Source organism: Scardinius erythrophthalmus, assembly GCF_964197995.2.
Source record: "Scardinius erythrophthalmus genome assembly, chromosome: 21".
Classification (NCBI taxonomy): domain Eukaryota; kingdom Metazoa; phylum Chordata; class Actinopteri; order Cypriniformes; family Leuciscidae; genus Scardinius; species Scardinius erythrophthalmus.
The window spans coordinates 4,449,805-4,472,028 of record NC_138241.1 but is presented as its reverse complement, the minus strand read 5'-3'; the positions used below and the strand labels follow the sequence as shown (position 1 = coordinate 4,472,028).

General features: G+C 37.1%; 4 protein-coding genes across 4 annotated transcripts; 1 reads left to right on the top strand and 3 right to left on the bottom strand.

Annotated features, from left to right (window-relative positions):
* Nucleotides 1-7,794: 7,794 nt before the first annotated feature.
* lhb (luteinizing hormone subunit beta) lies at nucleotides 7,795-9,531 on the bottom strand (the record flags this gene model as incomplete). Its single annotated transcript, XM_081350753.1, has 2 exons — nucleotides 7,795-8,034; nucleotides 9,346-9,531. The coding sequence occupies 2 exons, from the start codon at nucleotides 9,529-9,531 to the stop codon at nucleotides 7,795-7,797; spliced, it is 426 nt and encodes a 141-aa protein (XP_081206879.1).
* A 2,860-nt stretch (nucleotides 9,532-12,391) lies between these two features.
* Nucleotides 12,392-14,131, top strand: cox20 (cytochrome c oxidase assembly factor COX20). The gene is made up of 4 exons (XM_081350865.1): nucleotides 12,392-12,516; nucleotides 13,186-13,300; nucleotides 13,386-13,449; nucleotides 13,731-14,131. Exons 1-4 carry the CDS (start codon nucleotides 12,490-12,492, stop codon nucleotides 13,852-13,854), a joined length of 330 nt encoding a protein of 109 aa, XP_081206991.1. The 5' UTR covers nucleotides 12,392-12,489; the 3' UTR covers nucleotides 13,855-14,131.
* A 1,945-nt stretch (nucleotides 14,132-16,076) lies between these two features.
* LOC308681671 (uncharacterized protein) lies at nucleotides 16,077-18,644 on the bottom strand (the record flags this gene model as incomplete). The annotated part of the gene is made up of 2 exons (XM_081350752.1): nucleotides 16,077-16,445; nucleotides 18,534-18,644. 2 exons carry the CDS (start codon nucleotides 18,642-18,644, stop codon nucleotides 16,077-16,079), a joined length of 480 nt encoding a protein of 159 aa, XP_081206878.1.
* Nucleotides 18,645-19,368: 724 nt separating this feature from the next.
* Nucleotides 19,369-21,922, bottom strand: LOC308681653 (uncharacterized protein). The gene is made up of 7 exons (XM_081350735.1): nucleotides 21,802-21,922; nucleotides 21,614-21,655; nucleotides 21,036-21,149; nucleotides 20,785-20,937; nucleotides 20,595-20,687; nucleotides 19,684-20,186; nucleotides 19,369-19,534 (listed from the first exon to the last, which is right to left on the bottom strand). Exons 1-6 carry the CDS (start codon nucleotides 21,823-21,825, stop codon nucleotides 20,100-20,102), a joined length of 513 nt encoding a protein of 170 aa, XP_081206861.1. The 5' UTR covers nucleotides 21,826-21,922; the 3' UTR covers nucleotides 19,369-19,534; nucleotides 19,684-20,099.
* Nucleotides 21,923-22,224: the final 302 nt, after the last annotated feature.

The following is a 22,224-nucleotide window of genomic DNA, read 5'->3' as shown; positions in this document are numbered from 1 at the left end:
ATACTGCACATTGGTGGTGGTTGAGGAGATCCTCCTACAGTTGCACTACACTACAGTTCAATTTCAGTGTTATCGGTTAGGCATATATGCGTGTTATGTGTGACAAAGTGGCCAATAAACATATTTCAAGTGTTACAGTAAATGTGTGGATCTAAACAACTGTGACATTGGTTATTTTGACAAAAAGTTTTCTTTATTCTTTTGTTTTATCACGCTTGCATAGATGAGTCATTTTAGACCCATGTGTGTAAACTTGATGTTTTAACACAAAACTTATAAAAAAATATTAAAATATGAATTTGTGATCATAAAAAAAAAAATTATATTCATAAATCATGAAATTAATAGATCATGAAATAGTAAATGCTCAAATAAAGTGATTTCAAAAGGTGAAAAAAAAAAAAAAAGCCAAGCCATGCATGAAATAACATAGGAAATGAATACGGGTCTTTTTAGACCCATGTTGTGCATTAGAAGGGGTATCCATAGTGTGCGCATCAAAGGGTTAAAATAGCTTGAATGTAACTCTACACCCTTGCCTCAATTAGTATACGTGGTTCTATGAATATGCGAATGAGCCCCGCCTCCACTCACTCACTCAGCTCAGAGGTCCACTGGTTGACGATCACACGTTGATCTGATTGGTTACAAGGTAGTTTGTGACGTCAGAAACACCAGCGATTTCAAAGCGTGTTTTTGAGACTGTCTTTGGTTCACTGCAGTTTTAAGGAGAAAATACTCAGCAATGGTGTTGACTTATGAATTTACACATGCTTAGTCTTTAAGCATATTAAAAACACCACATAGACATATAAATAACATTAAAAGCTTGATTTTTACCACATGCAGGGTGTTGACTGTAACTGTATAAGGCCCTGTTTACACCTGGTATTAAGATGCGTTTTGGTCGACTGGATCAAAAGACTTTCTTTTGTTCACTTTCAACCACTTCTGTCCTGATTTCTTCAAGAGGAGGACTTGCGTAATTTGCATATGAACGCGCACAGAGACTACAGAAAAACACAGAGATCATCCCCTTTAGTTTCTGCTCTGACAGCGGAAGACCAGCCGAACGCTGTGAGTGTGTGTTAGAAATCAGGAATGCTGAGAGAACATTACGCTTGGTGTGTTTTTCATCTTCAAATCAAATTTAGGTCTTCAGCCGACAAAGTTTAAATGCCGTCTGGCTAGCACGCTTCCCATAATGTTCACGCATTAGTTCAGTAGGCGAAGAGTAGATGGTCTTTTGTGGCTGTTCAAACACATTCAACCACATGAGCGTTTACACTACGAAAGCAATCCGGTCTGTCGAATGTGTTTTTGACTACCTCTGGAAATGGTGGAAAGTGGACAAGCTCAAAGCGTTTAGATCCCGCTTTACACCTGTATTTATTAGCCTTGTCCACTTGTGATCGAATAGACCAAAATGCATGTCATTACCAGCTGTAAACAGGGCCTAAAAGTTACAACCAAAGTCTGAAAGACCGAAGTCATGTGATAGCTATAGCTTTGAGACACATGAGTAGCATGGGATTTGGTGATAGTGGCACATTTTTTAACTGAACACGAGTTTGAATGACATTTGAGATCTACCACTTTCCTTGTACAGAAAGTCCAAAGCACAGACATTCTGACATCTCATTTTCATATCACGAAATACTGTAAATAATACAGGGATAAAATGACATGAGGATTGAGTGCATGATGAACTTTTTGGGCTGAAATCAAGTAGATATTATGTATGACTCAGGAAAGCTGTAAGCTTGAATGTGGACAGTGTAAATGTTAATGCTTCAGTGAAATTCAAAGATGTATTGGCTCATGGGATGTGGTTTCATACAAGCCTGTGTTGGGAATAGGATATGCAGAGGATATAAAAAGAATATCTTGCTCTGAGAACGAGAGAAACAGAATTATAAATGTTTTACCCCTAAGTAATGATTAGTGAATAATACAGAAAGCATTTATTATAATATTAAAGTAATTTCCCTCATGTTCCCAAATTGATTTATTATAAGCTCATTTGTAAAGCACACCACAGTTGTAATTAACAGGTAGCTCATATATTATCAGTGCAGTATAGGCTAGACAACAGCTCTGCCATTAGGGTCAGCTTGACCGTGCTGCAGTTTCATTAGCTAAAATTCTCTCTTCATTCTTATATACATGTAAACAGCAAAATCTTACTACTAAATGTGCCCCTATTATGCTATTTTGAAGGTTCCTAATTTTATTACTAATTTTACTACAATAGGTTTACATGTATCTACGGTCAAAAAACACTTAGATGTCTCATCATATACAGTACATTACAGCATCAGCTCTTTTCTCTCAGTGTCTGAAACGGTTCGATCTCTAAACTCCTACTTTCCGAGAGCCGACTCTGCTCTGATTGGTCAGCAGGCCCAGTCTCAGGGGCGGAGCTAGACTCTCAGTACAGTGGGGGTGGAGCTTCATCATGGGGTCCTCTGCTACCAAGTCATTTTAAAATTAAAACCGTTAAAAAAAGGTAAAATATCTGATGAATGCATATGTAATAATGTAGCCTGCAGTACAACTGTATATATATTTTATTTATATATTTTTTAAGTGGTATGTTTATTGTTTTCAATAATTTGAAAATTAATTCGAGAATTAATAATTGCATGTATATGTATGGCCTACTATATTTGTTGTAGCCATTAAATAAGAGCATTTGGTTTCATATTTGTTCAAATATTATAATTTTTTTCCATCTATGTTGATTATGAAAAGTGAACACCATGATAGGATGCATCGGGAGACATGGAGTCGGTCAGACATGATTTTGTTAATGGGTCAGACTTAAACTTAATCTTAGAATTAAACTTAATTTTCTTCATTCAGTTTTGTAGAAAGCCTTTATTTAAAGTGAATTTCGTTTGTATAAATTGTGTCTTAATTTTAATACATTTTTCATCAACCAATTGCCTGGATTAGTGGATTTAATAAATAAATTATAAGCAAATATAGCAGACAATATAAATCATGACATGGAGGCGCCGGCACGCCGTGGTCACTGGCATTGCATGTGAACAGGAGTGCATCTCCTATCTAAAGAAAGCTTTAAATGTCTTTAAACGAAACAATTCAAAATGAAAAGAAATAGGCTACTCTCTGATTATGTAATCCAAGATGTGCATTTCTCTCTAGGCTATAGGCGCGTTCACTACGGAGATGGCGATCGTCAACTTCATCTTTGCAGCAGACACGGACAGAAAAGACTAGTTTATTAATAAAAATCAATGCACGCGTGTCACCGGATTTACAAATGCACATCTTGCTTGTTGCACGCACACTTGGCACACATATTAAATCGAAATAACGAGATATTGTGCTGAAATAACATTATTAATAATAATAAATCTTTAATAATATTTGATTGAATGCCGAATGTATGTGCTTGTTCAATTTAATCAAATTAATACTTTAATTGTGATCATTAAAATAATTGAATATTAAATATTAAGTGGCCAATTTTTGCTCATTTATTAAAAGTATTTTTATATAATATATCTAGCACCCCCTCAACACATGTTAAAAAATTATCTGGCACCGCCCCTGGTTATAACGGCCCACGTATTAAAAATGGTTGGGTCTAAATCGGGCTCGGGCTCATAATTACAGTTAATGTGTCTGCAATATGTTACTTTGCCAGGGCCCCGTGCAATGTGTCACTTGGCAAGGGCCCCGTTCCTGTCCAGTGACGCAAGATCGGCGGCGTTTGAGGGGCCCCTAATTGGCTCCGCTACAGCCCAGTCTGTCCTAACTACACGCGACGTGCGATAAAAGGTTATTTTCCATGTTAATGTTCCTAACCAGGAACAACAAACACAAAGTGTGGCGATGATAATCTCAGGCACTGTTTATGTGCTTTATTTAATGTTAAAAGCCTGTAATGTGACTCTGAATATCATTTAGTGCTCCAGCTTTGTGGCTATAAAAGCAACAATGGATAATTCACCTCAGATCTTGAAATTAAACAAATGGTAACAAGAACGTTCAAACTGTGAACAAACAAGTGTATTCTTTGACAAAGACTGTATTAGTAATTCAGTAGCCTATCCATTTTTAATAATGTTTAAATTGTGTAATATTTGTGAATTTGATTATGTAGCCTTATCCATTTTCTTGCGAGTGCCGTCAAGATTACTCTAGTGCTGTGCACTCGCCTCGAGACTCCGCCCACACGCTGTTCTGATTGTCTGACTCCGCCCACACGCTGCTCTGATTGGCTGTGGCCTTTGATTGATTTTGACGCATCTCGCTTTCGTGTGATGTCTAGTGTGGACAGACAAATTATTTGTCGCTGGAATCTTATCGCATCTCGTCTGGTTTGGACAGGGTTTTACTGAATTACTGACGACTCGTTTCAGTCAGTTCAGAATCACTTTTTCTTTTAGGAGACAATAACTCCTTATATCTGTAGGGGAGCGCGGGGCACAACCTAACACGGGGTTAGTTGTAACACGCTTGTTTTAAATACTTCCGCACATGCTTGGATGACGAAACTTAGTGTATTTACTAGTTGCCATATCAACACTATAGATATAGAAAAAAAATTCTGCCAAATTTTTTATTTTTTTTTTTGGAAGATATCCATAGACATTTATTAAACCATAGCAGAAGTACATTTCTTACTTAAGTTAATTTTTCATCTCTATTTTTTGTGTTTATTTAAAATACGACAAATCTGATATTATTTTAATCTCCAAGATGTTATTTAACAGTTGAGATAGTTCTTTAATGCTTCGCTAACTAGCAGAAGACACTAGCAGGGTTTAAATCCCAGTTGTGCAGGCGGGGGCATGTTGTAACACTGCGTTACAATGTGCCCCTATTAGAAATTATCGATTACAATTGCTCAGTCTAATTCAAAATGAACCTGTTTTTATTTTTGATTGTACTTATTTTTTGTTTATAATATCACTTTAGCTTAGTAATATACTAACACCGAATGCTATTCTCATGTGCTAGAGTTTCAAATCAGTCTCTTATAAGGTTCCATTCCTTAGTTTTGAAACAGCCATTGTGTGTCATTTCTCGTGGTAAATGTCTTGTCATGTCATCACAATATAATTACTGTATCAAGATTTTATAGCACAACAGTATTTCCACAAGGCAAACACTGTTAACTTTTAAATGACTGCATAAATTAGTGTGAGAGGACACATTTACTTTTCATTTCCCAATTTTCCCAGTATTGATCTTTCCTGCCATCTTCTGGCTGTACGACATCATTGCCGCAGTCCACCAGTCTTCACTATTGCATCTTGTCTCGTTTACTTTGAGCTACAGATTCTCCTATAGCATAATTTTGCTCTTTTCATGGTAATCCTATCCGGTGTGCTTGGGGGAAATCAGTACAAGATCTAATATTTGATTAATTACATGCATTCGTTTAGGAGAGACTTTTATTTAAAGTGTCTCAGGGATGATGAAAAAGATAAGTTAATTAATTTCATGCTTTCAAAAAAATAAATTAAATACTGGTAAAACATCTGTGTTATACAGTATTATGTGCTTGCAAAATATTTTATTGAGTCAGAATATATGTTCAATTCTTAATGGCCTTCAATGGAGAGCCTTTTGCCAGCAGAATGCATAGGCCTTTCTTATGAATGGTTTCATTTGATTTATTTTGTATCTCTTTATATTTCAAGCGCAAAAGAGGCACAGTTTTATTGTAATTCATCATGGTGGAGACATACTGTAGTCAATTTAATTAACACGCTTCAGTCAATAGTTCATTTGCAGGATTTTCTTCCTATTGTACATGTGTGTATCATTTAAACCCAACTTTTGTTCTTCTCTCTGGTCGTTGGCAGATGATTTTCCAATGATAACTTACAACCTTTTTAGTTTCAGTATCCATGCCAACTGCTCCTTTAGATTATACAGAATAAAATTGGTTTGACTTTAGCATAGAATATTATGGAAGCTTGTTTCCGCCACAGAATAAAACATTTTAAAGGATAGGCTAATTGCGACTTTTTATCTCACAATTGAAAGTTTACATCTCGCAGTTCTGACATTATTACTCAGAATTGCGAGATCTAAAGTCAGAATTGCAAGATATAAAGGCAATTGTGTGTTATAAAGACAGAATTGTGAGTTTATTACTCGCAATTACGAGTTAATCGAGTTTATCTCACAATTCTGACCTTAAAACACGCAATTGCGACTTTATATCATGCAATTCTGACTTTATTATTCCCAATTGCGAGTTATAAGTCAGAATTAGAATTGCGAGATATTAACATGCAATTCTGAGGGGAAAAAGTCAGAATTGCGAGATATTCAATTTTTTTTCACGCAAGTTAACTCTTAATTTCGAGTTTATATAGCCTAGCTATCTCACAATTCTCACTTTATAACACGCAATTGCAACTTTATATCACCCAATTCTGACATAAAAAGTCTCGCAATTCTGAGAAAAACAGAGTGAGATAAACTTTTTTTTATTTTATTCTGTGGCAGAAACAAGCTTCCATTTAATATTGAAGTAGCCCATGAAGTATGTTTTAATACACATTTATCTGATTTCGAGTGTGAGTTTGTCAGAGTTTGGGATGGTCCTCGGGACAGTGATGGGCTAGTAGTTTGGGATGGTCCTCGGGACAGTAGGCTAGTAGTTTGGGATGGTCCTCGGGACAGTGATGGGCTAGTAGTTTGGGATGGTCCTCGGGACAGTGGGCTAGTAGTTTGGGATGGTCCTCGGGACAGTAGGCTAGTAGTTTGGGATGGTCCTCTGGACAGTGATGGGCTAGTAGTTTGGGATGGTCCTCGGGACAGTGATGGGCTAGTAGTTTGGGATGGTCCTCGGGACAGTAGGCTAGTAGTTTGGGATGGTCCTCGGGACAGTGATGGGCTAGTAGTTTGGGATGGTCCTCGGGACAGTAGGCTAGTAGTTTGGGATGGTCCTCGGGACAGTGATGGGCTAGTAGTTTGGGATGGTCCTCGGGACAGTGATGGGCTAGTAGTTTGGGATGGTCCTCGGGACAGTGATGGGCTAGTAGTTTGGGATGGTCCTCGGGACAGTGGGCTAGTAGTTTTGGATGGTCCTCGGGACAGTAGGCTATAGTTTGGGATGGTCCTCGGGACAGTGGGCTAGTAGTTTGGGATGGTCCTCGGGACAGTGGGCTAGTAGTTTGGGATGGTCCTCGGGACAGTGGGCTAGTAGTTTTGGATGGTCCTCGGGACAGTAGGCTATAGTTTGGGATGGTCCTCGGGACAGTGGGCTAGTAGTTTGGGGTTTGGGATGGTCCTCGGGACAGTAGGATAGTAGTTTGGGATGGTCCTCGGGACAGTGGGCTAGTAGTTTGGGATGGTCCTCGGGACAGTAGGCTAGTAGTTTGGGATGGTCCTCGGGACAGTGGGCTAGTAGTTTGGGATGGTCCTCGGGACAGTGGGCTAGTAGTTTGGGATGGTCCTCGGGACAGTGGGCTAGTAGTTTGGGATGGTCCTCGGGACAGTGGGCTAGTAGTTTGGGATGGTCCTCGGGACAGTGGGCTAGTAGTTTGGGATGGTCCTCGGGACAGTGGGCTAGTAGTTTGGGATGGTCCTCGGGACAGTGGGCTAGTAGTTTGGGATGGTCCTCGGGACAGTAGGCTAGTAGTTTGGGATGGTCCTCGGGACAGTAGGCTAGTAGTTTGGGATGGTCCTCTGGACAGTAGGCTAGTAGTTTGGGATGGTCCTCGGGACAGTGGGCTAGTAGTTTGGGATGGTCCTCGGGACAGTGGGCTAGTAGTTTGGGATGGTCCTCGGGACAGTGGGCTAGTATGCAGGGTAGTCCTCTCTCTGAGACATGCAGAAGTCGGGCTGCAGGCTCTCGATGGTGCAGTCGGAGGTGCCCATGGTGCAGAGACTGCAGTCGCAGCTGAGGGCCACCGGGTAGGTGATGTGCGGGTCCACCCCGGGGGGGCAGTCCGGCAGGCGCACAGTCTCGTAGTGGACGTCCCGGTACGTGCACACGTGTTGGTAGACAGTGGAGAACGGGCTCTTGTATACAGGCTCCTACAAACAAGATGATACACTGCTTTATAGTAGGCTACTTCACCACTGGAAATATTGATGCTTGTACACTGCTGTTCAAAAGTTTTTGATCGGTAAGATTTCTTATGTTTTTAGGTAACACTTTATTTTTTTACAGTGTCATTGTTACAGTACATATGTTACATGCAGTTACTATAGTAATAACTATAAATTATGCATAATTACTAACCCTAAACCAAATCCAAACCCTAATCCTAACCCTAGAGTAAGTACATGTAGTTCATTAATATTCATCAGTACTTAGGTTAAATGTATAATTGCACTGTAACAATGACACCTTAAAATAAAGTGTAACCTGTTTTAAAAGAAGTCTCTTCTGCTCACCAAGGCTGCATTTATTTGATTAAAAATGCAACAAACTAAAAAACAGTAATATTGTGAAATATTATTACAATTTAAAACAGCTGTTTTCTATGTGAATATACAGTAAAGTGTAATTTATTCCTGTGATCAAAGCTGAATTTTCAGCATCATTACTCCAGTCTTCAGTGTCACATGATCCTTCAGAAATCACTCTAATATGATGATTTGATGCTCAAGAAACATTTATGATTATTATCAATGTTGAAAACAGTTTTTTACATTTTTATTTAATGATGATATGATGAATAGAAAGTTCAAAAGAACAGCATTTATCTGAAATAGAAACCTTTGTAACATTAAACACCACCGTTCAAAAGTTTGGGGTCAGTAAGAATTTTTATTTAATTTTTTTGAGGGAAATAAATAAATTAAATCAATGCTTTTATTCATCCAGGATTAATTAAATTGATCAAAAGTTACAAAATATTCTATTTCAAAAAAATTCCGTTCTTTTTAACTTTCTATTCATCAAAGAATATCCCGGAAAAAAAATTTGTACACGACTGTTTTCAAAATTGATTATAATAATAAATGTTTCCTGAGCATCAAATCATCATATTAGAGTGATTTCTGAAGGATCATGTGACACTGAAGACTGGAGTAATGATGCTGAAAATTCAGCTTTGATCACAGAAAATAAATACATTTATTTATTAAATAAATAAATTACATTTTAACATATATTTGAACATATATTCACATAGAAAACAGTTATTTTAACACACAATTTATTTCACAATATTACTTAGTTTTAAGTTTTAGTATTTGTGCAGCCTTGGTGAGCAGAAGAGACTTCATTTTAAAAACATCTTACCGATCAACAACTTTTGAACGGCAGTGTATATAAATATGAATGCAAATGAATGATGCTAAAAATGGTTCCCATGCGCATCAAACAGAACTAAGCACCTTTGTTAGGCAGTGTCCACTGCAGATGCTGGTCTGAAACACCAGGCATTTCGGACAGCCCTCTTTTTCCACAGAGACCGTCTCATTGACTGGCTCACATGGTGGAAGAAAAGAGCTTTGAGCAACGACTAGCAGAACAACTAAACAGAAGAAGAGAAGGAGGATGTTGTTTCGAACGACTACCATCCTGTGGAAGGAAAGGAAGGAAAGCAATTTCATTGAGGCGCCTTTGAAACATTCACAATATTAAAAATGTATTCGACTTACTTGACAGGTGTGTGTGTGTGTGTTGCTCAGCAGGCTGTTAGAAGAGACTCTGTGTGTTCGGAGCATCTGGCCAGATTTATACAGGACACTGAAACCAAGTGACCGACAATTAAACTAAAATCTGACCTTAAATTAATCACACTGATCTCAAGTGGATTATGTGTTTCCAGAACTGTGTAAATGTGTCAGGTCAGAACGCAGATAAAGAACACCTGCTGTGCATTCAGTGTCTCTCTGGACAGCTTCATATCTCATCTAACATCATTTCCGTGGAGCTAAATTCGATTCCATGGCCTCTCTGTGAAACACAGGTCCAGGGTCAGGAAATGATCAAGGTCCACTTGAGATCAGATTTCACTGTGAGTTAGTGTTCGCAAGGCAGAACACACTCAAACACAACTCTATTGACAACATATCCACTTTTAAAAATAAAGGTTCTTTCATGAAGAATCTTTGGAACCTTTTTCATTCTAATAGGTTCTATACTGGAAAAAGGTTCTTTAGATTTTGTTCTTCACACCAAAAAACTAAAAAAATAATTGAATTGAATGGTCTATTCAGTTTGATCCGAAATCAATTCATGTGGATATATACACTCACCTAAAGGATTATTAGGAACACCTGTTCAATTTCTCATTAATGCAATTATCTAATCAACCAATCTCATGCAGTTGCTTCAATGCATTTAGGGGTGTGGTCCTGGTCAAGACAATCTCCTGAACTCCAAACTGAATGTCAGAATGGGAAAGAAAGGTGATTTAAGCAATTTTGAGCGTGGCATGGTTGTTGCTGCCAGACGGGCCGGTCTGAGTATTTCACAATCTGCTCAATTACTGGGATTTTCACGCACAACCATTTCTAGGGTTTACAAAGAATGGTGTGAAAAGGGAAAAACATCCAGTATGCGGCAGTCCTGTGGGCGAAAATGCCTTGTTGATGCTAGAGGTCAGAGGAGAATGGGCCGACTGATTCAAGCTGATAGAAGAGCAACTTTGACTGAAATAACCACTCGTTACAACCGAGGTATGCAGCAAAGCATTTGTGAAGCCACAACACGCACAACCTTGAGGCGGATGGGCTACAACAGCAGAAGACCCCACCGGGTACCACTCATCTCCACTACAAATAGGAAAAAGAGGCTACAATTTGCATGAGCTCACCAAAATTGGACAGTTGAAGACTGGAAAAATGTTGCCTGGTCTGATGAGTCTCGATATCTGTTGAGACATTCAGATGGTAGAGTCAGAATTTGGCGTAAACAGAATGAGAACATGGATCCATCATGCCTTGTTACCACTGTGCAGGCTGGTGGTGGTGGTGTAATGGTGTGGGGGATGTTTTCTTGGCACACTTTAGGCCCCTTAGTGCCAATTGGGCATCGTTTAAATGCCACGGCCTACCTGAGCATTGTTTCTGACCATGTCCATCCCTTTATGACCACCATGTACCCATCCTCTGATGGCTACTTCCAGCAGAATAATGCACCATGTGTCACAAAGCTCGAATCATTTCAAATTGGTTTCTTGAACATGACAATGAGTTCACTGTACTAAAATGGCCCCCACAGTCACCAGATCTCAACCCAATAGAGCATCTTTGGGATGTGGTGGAACGGGAGCTTCGTGCCCTGGATGTGCATCCCACAAATCTCCATCAACTGCAAGATGCTATCCTATCAATATTGGCCAACATTTCTAAAGAATGCTTTCAGCACCTTGTTGAATCAATGCCACGTAGAATTAAGGCAGTTCTGAAGGCGAAAGGGGGTCAAACACAGTATTAGTATGGTGTTCCTAATAATCCTTTAGGTGAGTGTATATCAGGTACAGTAGCCTACATGTTAATTTTTCTTTAAGAAAAAAAAAATCCCTCTCAAATAATGCTGTAACCCTGTCAGCTGGTACATATATTTGTATATTTGCATATAATGATTTTTTTTTTTAGTCAAAATGTATCAATATTTAATATAGTGCATATTTTTTAGCAAAACGATTCTCTGTAGAGTTCATTTTTCTAGCTAACTATCAAGTGGTCACTGAATGGCATGTGGTAAATGTAACATTACATGACATTGTTTACAAGCTGTTTTATTGACATCTTTTTGTGGTTGAAATGCTGATTACATAGGCTACATTTCGGTAAGTTGTACTGTATTCTTCAACATACCTCCCATTGTTCATGCATGTTTATTTTGTGCTATAACTAGTAGTAAAGAGGAAAAGATGATCTATTCACGTGCCGCAGCGATCTCTCACGATAAAAACCTTAAAGAGCGCACATTCATTGTTTCAATTTCATAATAAATTGCACAGAATTTTAAAGACTTTGTTCCTTTGCTCTGCAAAATATTTTTTACTGTGTGAGAACAGTGAACATGAACGTGATAGTTGGCTATAGAGTATAGTAACTTTCAAAGGATCAGGGAAAATATCATTCCTCCTGATATATCTCCATACTATAAATTCGTATAGTCTAAAATAAACTCTTGTTATGTGTTGTTTTGTACCACATGGCATTTAAAGGGGATGAAGCATCTCATTTAGCCTACACAGGATCAAAAACTAAAACTAAAACTTATCAGAAACTTATTTCAGAAAAAGCAAATCTATAGTTATTTTTCTCTGTTGTGCATATTTATTTCAATATATAAACACTAGAAATATAATCTTTATTTTATTTTACACTAGTAACCTATTTTACTTTTTGCCAATTACTACACTACTGTAATGCTATAGCGCCTCTAAACACCGGAACCAACGATCGCCAGCTGAAGTGTTCCGTCAGGAAGGATTTTTCGGCGCACCGCAAAAGTATTGGGTCAACATTTCATAACGCAGATGAACTTGGTTGAATGATTGTGTTAAATTTATCTCGAACATGACCGAGGAGGGCGGTAAGAGCCAAGTGGGTGTCATTTTATTCAAGAATGTTAGTCATATATTACGCTGGTGTTTATAAGACACGGTCATATTAACCCTGGACACAATTAACCTTGCAAAAATTAACCATGGTTTTACTATAGTAAAAGTGTAGTAACTATGTTTTTTTTGGCGGATTGATTAGCTACCATTTTTATAACCAATACCATCTGTTTTACTACAAATACCATGGTTAAACTATGGTTAGTGTAGCAAAACCGTGGTTAATTTGTGGTTACCACTACAATAACCATGTTTTATTTATTTTATTTGTAGTAAAAACCATGTTTAGGGTCTGGATGCAGGACACTGAGCCTTATGCCTTTGAGCCTACACTGTTATGGTGACATTCACATTGATTTCTAGCAAAAAAAAGTACCATGGTATTGCTATCTGATACTATAACATGGTATTTTCACTGTACTTTATTGTAATGGTCTAGATGCTCATATAAACATGCTATTTAGTGTAAGTTTTAAGTTTGTCATTAATATTTATTCACTGAACCCAGAAGAGATTTAAATCAGTGTAGTGAATGAGTGGCAAACACACACACTGTATTTTTGTAATCAGTGGCATTTTATACAAATAAATGAATAGGCTAGAGTGGTCAACCATTAATTGGACCCTAACATTATAACACACACACACACAGGGCCCGAAGGTGCTGGGTATCCTTGACATCCAGAATACGCCGTGTGCTCGGGAATCTCTTCTACACGGAGCCGGGGCGTCACTAGCGGCAGGACTGCTGCACTTTCTGGCAACAAGTAAGAGCATGATTCTGTTGATCTTCAGTATTAATAATGTTTCTGATTTATGTCTTGAATGTAAGGCTCAACTTGTCGTTCACAGGTCGAGTAAAGAGGTCATTTGACGTGGGTGTCGCAGGATTCATGCTTACGAGTCTGGGCTCGTGGTGCGTGTCTCAAAAACAGGCATTGAAACTATAATTAGGTTCTTAATACTGTAAAATTACATGTTTTTTACTTCACAGTAAGAAGCATATATTTTAATCAACATATTATCAAACAAGTAAAATCAAAAAAAGTTTTTTTGTACATTACAGAAATGTGAATATGAAAATGTGCATTAGAATGGGGGAAATTATAATTAATTGTCTTGTAAAATGTAAAAAAAAAAAAAATGCTATATATGAGGTTCAGCTGTTTATCTCATGTTTATCTCATTATTTCACAGGTTCTACTGCAGATATAATAATGCCAAGCTGCGTGTTCAGCAGAGAATCATTCAGGACGGCATGAAGAATAAAGTCATTTATGAAGGCACAAATTTGGATCCCACACGGAAAAAGACAGATTAGAGGATGTTTCTTGTCTGATGCCTTTAATGTGATTTAATGTGTATTTATTGCATAATCAAATATGTGAAATGTTTGTAATAAAAATGTTTTAAAGTTAAACAAATGCTTATTTTTATTTTAAGAATATGTTGTAGGCAGAATGCCTCTTAAACGCATAGAAGCAAAGTCAAAGATCTATTTGTTAATTTGCAACAACAAAAAGTACTCTTTGGTAATGAAAAGATTTTCCCCTAGCTCTGATGTGAAGTACAAACACAGAATAAAAGGAGAACAGACTGAAGCATAGCCATATACTTTTCCTGGTAATCATCGGGTGTTTTAACAGCTGCAGTTCCGCGTTGAAACACACGATGGCGCTGTACTGTACCACACGGTCATTGCATGAGGTGTTATTAAAGCAGGTTCCAGCTAGAGGGCATTTGAAAAGAGACTGATTTTGGTTTGTTGAACCTACGACAGAAAGCATGACTTTTAAAATGAGTAACAGGTATAATCCACAGCGATGCAAACATACTTTTATACTTTCTGTGTTATGATGTCTATATTTTGATGTCACTGCCGTATGTCATTCAGAAACACTGGTTTGAGGCTGATGAAGGGGTAATTGAGTCTTACTAACGGGGCTGCAGATGTGACATGAGATTAAAAAACATATTGGAAACTGCATTATGAAAAAATATACAACAATCACATTTTTGAAGCAAGAATTTGTTAGGTAGAAATGACAAAATAGATACTGTGTTCAAAATGAAGAGACATACTCCTTTTGGCAACTAAATAAACTTGAGGGCATCTGACATTATTCCTCACTTAAAGTTCCCTTGATACCAACTGGTTAAAAGTAAATGCAAAAAAATGGCGTATAGAAAAGTTAAATTAGCGGACAAAATAAATAAATCTCAATCAAGTGTGACAGAAGTAAGATATAATCCAGATCATTTGTAAGGGGCCAGTCTGCATAGTTTCTGGTTTCTTAATGTGTTTTCTTTCGAGTGTGTATTCATACACTAAACACAGACATGGTTCTCCTCACAGTTTACTTCTCTTCATGCTGGAGGAACCCTACAGGTCTTTGTTACAGTGATATTCCTGAGGCAGTTCGTTTAGCCCTTTTAAAGTACAAACATCATTCAGACTTTGTTTTTGAGAATGGCTATTTCTTTTATAAAGAACTAAAGATGGAAGTTCCCATTGACTCACATACCGATTCTATTTGCATGATGCTTGGTCTCGTCTTCCTTGCATCTTTTTAACAGTTTAAAGTCACCTTTGCACAGTAACTACTTGCATTATGACAACTTTTTGTATGCTGTGAATATAGTGTAAATAGTGTGTCTAATGTGCTATAGACATTTCTAATATGTGGTAGCCTATATTAAGATCTATATCTGCTGATTCTCGAGAGCTTCAGTGAGAAAGAAAGCATGTTGAGTGTTATAGTGATTTCATTAAAACTGGAGTTGGATCACATTTACCTTATATGATCACAACAACAACTTAACAGAAGGTGGAATTTGACATGGTTAACAATATAAAGACGTGTGCTTTTTAACCATGTAACAATGTGATAGACAGATGGAGTTTCCCCCTCCTGTTCAGAGTAGACGAATACTCAAAATCCTCAGTTCAGTGATTCAGTTTCTCAAACCAATTTGCGTGGTAATGCAATTTAATTTTATTTCAATTTGCTTGCAGAATCACATAATGTGGTGAAAGAGCTGATATTAACTAAGAAAAATATTGTTTTTATGTGTCACTGTTGATAACATCATTATTGAACATTTCTTAACAATGAAATAATGAGGTAAAAATATTTTACATAAAAAAAGAGATCTATTGAGATACAAGAAGTCCCCATCTTTAAAAATGTTGCAAAACTATTAAAACCATTTAACACATTGCACACAAGGACCTATAGGCCTATTTTATACCCTAAACTTTATACTACTAAAGTTTGGAGAAACAAAAGCAAATCCTTTTGTATTCCATTTAAATTAATAAATATTCTGTAGTTCCACAGATCATAAATATTCAAAAACAAAGCTTACAAAAACTGCTGTGGTGGTACCATGGTAAAGGTATGGTAACCTATTACCACATTCATGTTTATTTACATGGGATTCCAAAGAAAACAGTGATACTCCCATATCATTCTGTTAGTGTTAATGCGTTATTTGGATTGATATGCTTTACACTGGGGGTGAAATATGAGCTTTGAAGGATCACTCTTGATCAGTGGAGTTTTCTGTGTCTAATTCCTCAATCTCCAGTTCAGTGTGTGAGCCGGAAGTGCTGGCGGCGCGCGCGATCTTCGTCAGGGTTTTCTCGTATGGAGCCGGTAGATAAACCATCAGGAAAACCCCGTCATTCCCGTCCTCAGTGCGGTCTCCTTCCTCCAAAGTGGACAGAAACTCAGCGGTGCCGTCCAGTGTTATTACTGTGGTCGTGGTCTCTTTGACCCTGGAACATCTTTTGTAAACGAAAAAGACAAATCCCAAGAGGAAGAGCAACGAGCCCGTTGTTATGGCAACATAGAGCGTCACCTCCGCTTTCTCCTCGACCTTGCTTGAAGTCAGTTCGTTCCAGTAACCCTGGCAACACATGACAACAGACACGTAAGACATCACATCACATCATCACAGGGTCATATTCTCTGAGGCCTCCTGGAATATTGCAGTGTTTATTATAAATGATTTATCCGTGCAGATAATTTTGTTGAATTCATGTGCCTCATAATCTTAAATCAGAATATCTTCCCCTCCCTCTTGCAGCATCTGTCCTCTTCTCTGATGACGAGGGCGGGGCAACCTGTCACTCACATGACATCACAGCAGTGTTGCGCTGCAGAGATGATGTGTTTTTGTAGTCAAAAAATTCAGATCTGATTTTGACACTAATCGCTCTTTCTGTCAGAATGACACTGAAACTCTTCTTCACTTGTTTTGGTCGTGCAGTTATAGCCTACTCTGCAACTTTGGAAAGATGTTAGTTGGTTTATCTCAAGAAATATCTCGCAAAATTTCTCAATGAATCACAAACCTGTTAATGTTTTTATTTATTTTTTGAAGTGGATTCAAATGCCTGCTTTTTAATATTTCTAATTCTTTTCCTATGTAGATTTTATATTCATAAATGCAAGTTTTCAAATTGTAAACCTGTTTTTCTGGTATTCTTACACAAGATAAAACATTAGGCTACTTGATTACAATTCATCTCTTAACCCAAAAGCACTCAAAACATGTACAATTTGCACAACCTAAAAAACTTTTTACCTTAATTAATGTTTAAATTTATTTTAAGTAGACTAATGCCCTCTTTCTTTCTTTTTCCCCCATTCTTGTCTATTTTACTGTCTAGTTCTGTTTTTTTGTGAGTGTTTACTTTTATATTCTTTATATTTTTGTTATTCTTAATAATTATTGTTGTGTTCTAATTTTGTTTTACACTGTAAACTGAATGTTCAAATAAAGCATTAAAAAAAAGATGTATTTTTGTTGGCCAAAACCCAGAAATGAGACAACAGAGCTTGTCGAGAATATTAATAATCATCTACCAAGGAGGCACTCGTCTACTAAGGCCCTGTCCCTGATAGTGTTGCCATTGAAGCACAAATGAGTTTGAGGACGTGAACAGCTCAGACAAGAACATCACGTGTAGTCGTCCCGAAATGACGGTATGACGACATGAACGCAGCATGTAAGTGTGGTAATCATATAAATGGATTAATTGCCTCTATTCGGTCCAGTTGCTTTGCATTACCACCTTAGTTGTGCATTTGTTTTACGTAATTTAGCAGCTCATCATCAATTATTTCTTATATAACGTATTCCTGCTTGTGTGATATTGCTCAGATATTATATTATACATACTATATTATTATAAAACAACATTAGTTCAAACATTCCATCAGATATGATTGAGCCAGAAGCAATCGACAATCGACAGCCGCATTCATGGGTCAACATATTTTGTTGATTCAAGAACAACATTCCTGTCCGAAAATGTAATCCCATATCCCTACCCCTAAACCTACCCTAAGTTATTCCTAAAATCAGAGGGAAACAGTAGATGAAGAACACTGATGTAGACGCACCTAACCCTGGTTGTAAGCCTAAACTTGACAAAAACTGTAAACTTGTCCTTCAAATCTGATTGGTTGATTGTTGTTTCAGGATCAACAAAGATGTTAAAACATGTTGCACTTGGTGAAATCATGTTCTGCCAGAGACTTACACCGCATCACTGCTTATCCGCGAGTGATGGTATCAGACGAAGACAGATTACGATATGAGATATGATAACTTCTGGATGAAAGCAGTCATATAGAGATGCGATCTACTCCTGGAGGAATGAGTGCACTTATGGTTGATTTACCTCATCTGCTAATCAATCAATCAACCAACTTTTATTTATATAGCACTATAAAAGCAACAGTAATTGGCCACTGTGCTGTACAACAGGATAAATCTATATATATATATATATATATATATATATATATATATATATATATATATATATATATATATATATATATAAACAAGACCAGCAAAACAAATGATAAAAGGAGTCAAAAACCACATCAAAAACACTAATCAGAAAAATTCAACATTAAAAATCAAGGACAGTTGTAAGCCTGTGAAAAGAGGTTTTTAACTTAGCAAAGGAAAGAGTTTTACCTTGAGACGGTCCTCAGTTGATGGCGGAGCGGATGCGCCTGCGACCCAGTCGTACGAGCCCCGTCCCGCCGGGCCGAACTGGATCCAGCTGCTGTCCAGAAGCACACGCATGTTTGCTCTGTGAGTGCTGATAGTGCACAGCTGCACCATCTATAGCATTAATGGCTTATACCCCGTCTAGAAGCAGCTCGACTCTCAGGGATCAAGAGTTGGTGCCGGAGCATCCAATCATTCTTAACACAACTGGCCTACATACATCACACAGCTGTGAGGGCAGCCGGGTACAATCCCATGGCTTCGGGAATAGACCTAACTTATTGCACTACTTATTTTCTCCAACGACTGACTTTCTTTAGCAAAAAAAATTGTAATGTGAAACACATATGATCATATACACTCAAAAAAATGACTCATTGGACAAACTCAATTTAATTGATGGCAGGATTTCCATCCAATAAATATGTGTAGCCCCAACTTATAAAAAACTAATTCATGCAATGAAATGTAATTAAGTTGGTCCAACTCAATTTTGACTAACTTAAATGAGTTGGTCCAACCCAATTATGAGCAACTTAAATGAGTTGGTCCAACTCAATTTTGACTAACTTAAATGAGTTGGTCCAACTCAATTATGAGCAACTTAAATGAGTTGGTCCAACTCAATTTTGACCAACTTAAATGAGTTGGTCCAACTCAATTTTGATCAAATAATTTATATGAAATGGATACATTTAAAAATAAGTTTTATGCTTCCTAAACTTAAATTAGAACATTTAATTAAAAAAAACAATTAGGAAATCCTTATTTTGTACCCCATAGAGACAAGAGACAAATCTTGATCGAGATGTTTTTATTTAAAACTCAATAGTGCAATAGTTATTTAATGTGAAAAGTACTTAGAAAAATGCATTTTAAAGCCTTTTTCCAAACATGTACAAATGTCTTTGTTCTTACTGAACACAAAGGAAGATATGTTAAAGAATATGGGAAACTGAACAGTTCTGGGCCACCATTGACTTCCATAGTAGGAAGAAAAAATAACAACTATGAAAGTCAATGGTGGCCCAGAACTGTTAAGTTTCCCATATTCCTTAACAAATCTTCCTTTGTGTTCAACAGAACAAATACATTTATACAGGTTTGGAACAACCCCGGGATCAGTAAATGATGACAGAATTTTCATTTTTGGGTGAACTATCCCTAAAGACAAGAACGACAGAAATACACACAAAAAGTGTGTAAGAAAAAGCATGTAAGAGTGTTAAAAAATAATAATAATGTGTGGTGTGTGTGCGTGCATAAGTATGTTAATGACTCAATATACAACAATGTATTCTCAAATAATTCTCATTGTGTTCTCAAAAAAAGTGCACATCTCATGCAAACAGCTTGATTTTAAATTGCTGGATTTTTGCATTCAGCCTATGTCCATCCAAGTTCATTAGGATTTTCTGGATAAACTTGAAGGTGTACTTGAGGTTGTCAGGAAAATTAAGATCAAGAGCATAAATGAGACCGAACAGCATGATGAATGCCAGGATCACGCAGTCTAGGTCCCTCAAAACCTTAATGCCCTCGATCACAACTCCTATGTCTGCTGTACAATCTCCTCTTTGGATTTTGTAAATCCCCATTTTCTGCATCCTCAGTGGCCTGGACAAAACACAAAACACTTTGGTTAAGCCCAGGTGAATTTGACCCTTTATATTTTAAAAGTAATCAGCAAATTGCATTGCTACTTTTCACTTTTACTATTACATTGTTGGCTGCCATTTATTTCCATTTTATGGACATAGACATACACATCTGAAAACTTCTACAAATTCTATTGTGTTCAGATGAACAATGAAAGGCATACACAAAGTTATTACCCCTGCAAAATTATTACTATTAAAAATATTATTTTATTAAAATGAATAAAACAAAATGATTATTCCACTAATACATATTTTATTGTGAAATTAAAATGAAAATTGAGCATTTAATAATAATCAATCATATATTCTTTTAAAACATAAAAGTACTAACAGAATTGTTGTTATATTCATAATAATCACTTACCACATACTCCTTGAAGAAAGAGTCTGGATCTTCAGTCAAGTAGATCATCAGGCCTTTCAGGGTGCACTCTCTCCTGATGTTTATGTTGTCACACTACAGCAGGGGGAAAATCAAGACTGAAATTAGCCAAATGCAGAAAGCTGTACAATAACTAGACAAAACAGAAGACATTGCATGCATTTATACTAACAGAGTCTCTGATCGCCAGGGCGTTTTTGATCTTTTGCCCCTTAACTCCTCCTTTGCTCTTGAAGATCTGCATCAGTTTATCTGAAAAGTGGTTCAGCTGTAGGAACATTGATTGCAGTGGCTTCGTAGTGATCTGCATGAACTCTGCGTTCACCTTCAAAATGGAAAAAAACAACAACAAAAAACAATTTCTTACTACGAAAAGAACCTAATAACGACTAAAATAAAACACTACATAACATGTTTACTTACTTCACTCTGCTGAAAGAGAGCTGGCCATTGATTCTTGAACACCTCTATCATGGGCATTGGCTGACGACAATGGGTTTGAAGTCTATTATGGAATGTGGATTGTGTTTCCGGTATCTGTGGGTGTTAAATGTACTGTAAATATTACTTTCAAATGCACATCCTACAAACATACACTGAACTGTTTCATTATGCCTGAGATGTCCATTTATGTGTTGAAAATAATCTTTCTGTTGCTAGCTCCTTGCATGAACACACATGATACTGGAATGTTGTTAATTCTTCTGGCTTTGGAGTTTCCTGTTTAGCATGTATTTTGTATGATTAAGAAGCTTACTCCATGTACTAAACGTGCATGGGCAATCTGTGTATGGACATGGATAGCGAAAACTGCCCCTAAAGCACACATGAGTCTGCCTAAAATGCTGCAGAAACAACTACCTGCTAGCTAGTTTCGATGGACACATTCTTTGCACTAAAAAAGAAACAATCCTAAAAAGAAGAATAAAAAAGTATTATAAGATACCATATTTAACAAATGACACAAGCAGCCTAAATCAGAATATTTGAATATGACTTACTATAAATAGGAGGTTGCTGTTCACCTGGTCATGTTCATAAAACTGTGAAAGAGAAGATGTTGATTAGGAGTGGGAACCAGTATTCACATGAAAATATGCTTTTTGTTTACATGGTTCTGTTTTACCCAACTCGTTCACTTAAAGGATTAGTTCACCTCAAAATGAAAATTTCCTGATAATTTACTCACCCCAATGCCATCCAAGATGTTCATGTCTTTCTTTCTTCAGTGGAAAAGAAATTAAGTTTTTTGAGGAAAACATTTCAGGATATTTCTCCACACAATGGACTTCAACGGTAACCAAATAGTTGAAGTCCAAATCAATGCAATTTCTAAGGGCTCTGAAGTGCTTCAAAGGGCTCTGCATGATCCCAGCTGAGGAATAGGGTCTTATCTAGCGAAACAATCAGTCGTTCGTTTTCTAAAAAAAAAAAAAATCATGAAATGTTTTCCACAAAAAAATTAATTTCTTTTCCACTGAAAAAAGAAAGACATGAACATCTTGGATGACATTAGGGTGAGTAAATTATCAGGAAATTTTCATTTTGAGGTGAACTAATCCCTTAATATTACAATTCTCTCAAGTAATTAAATTGATTTTAAAATAATTTT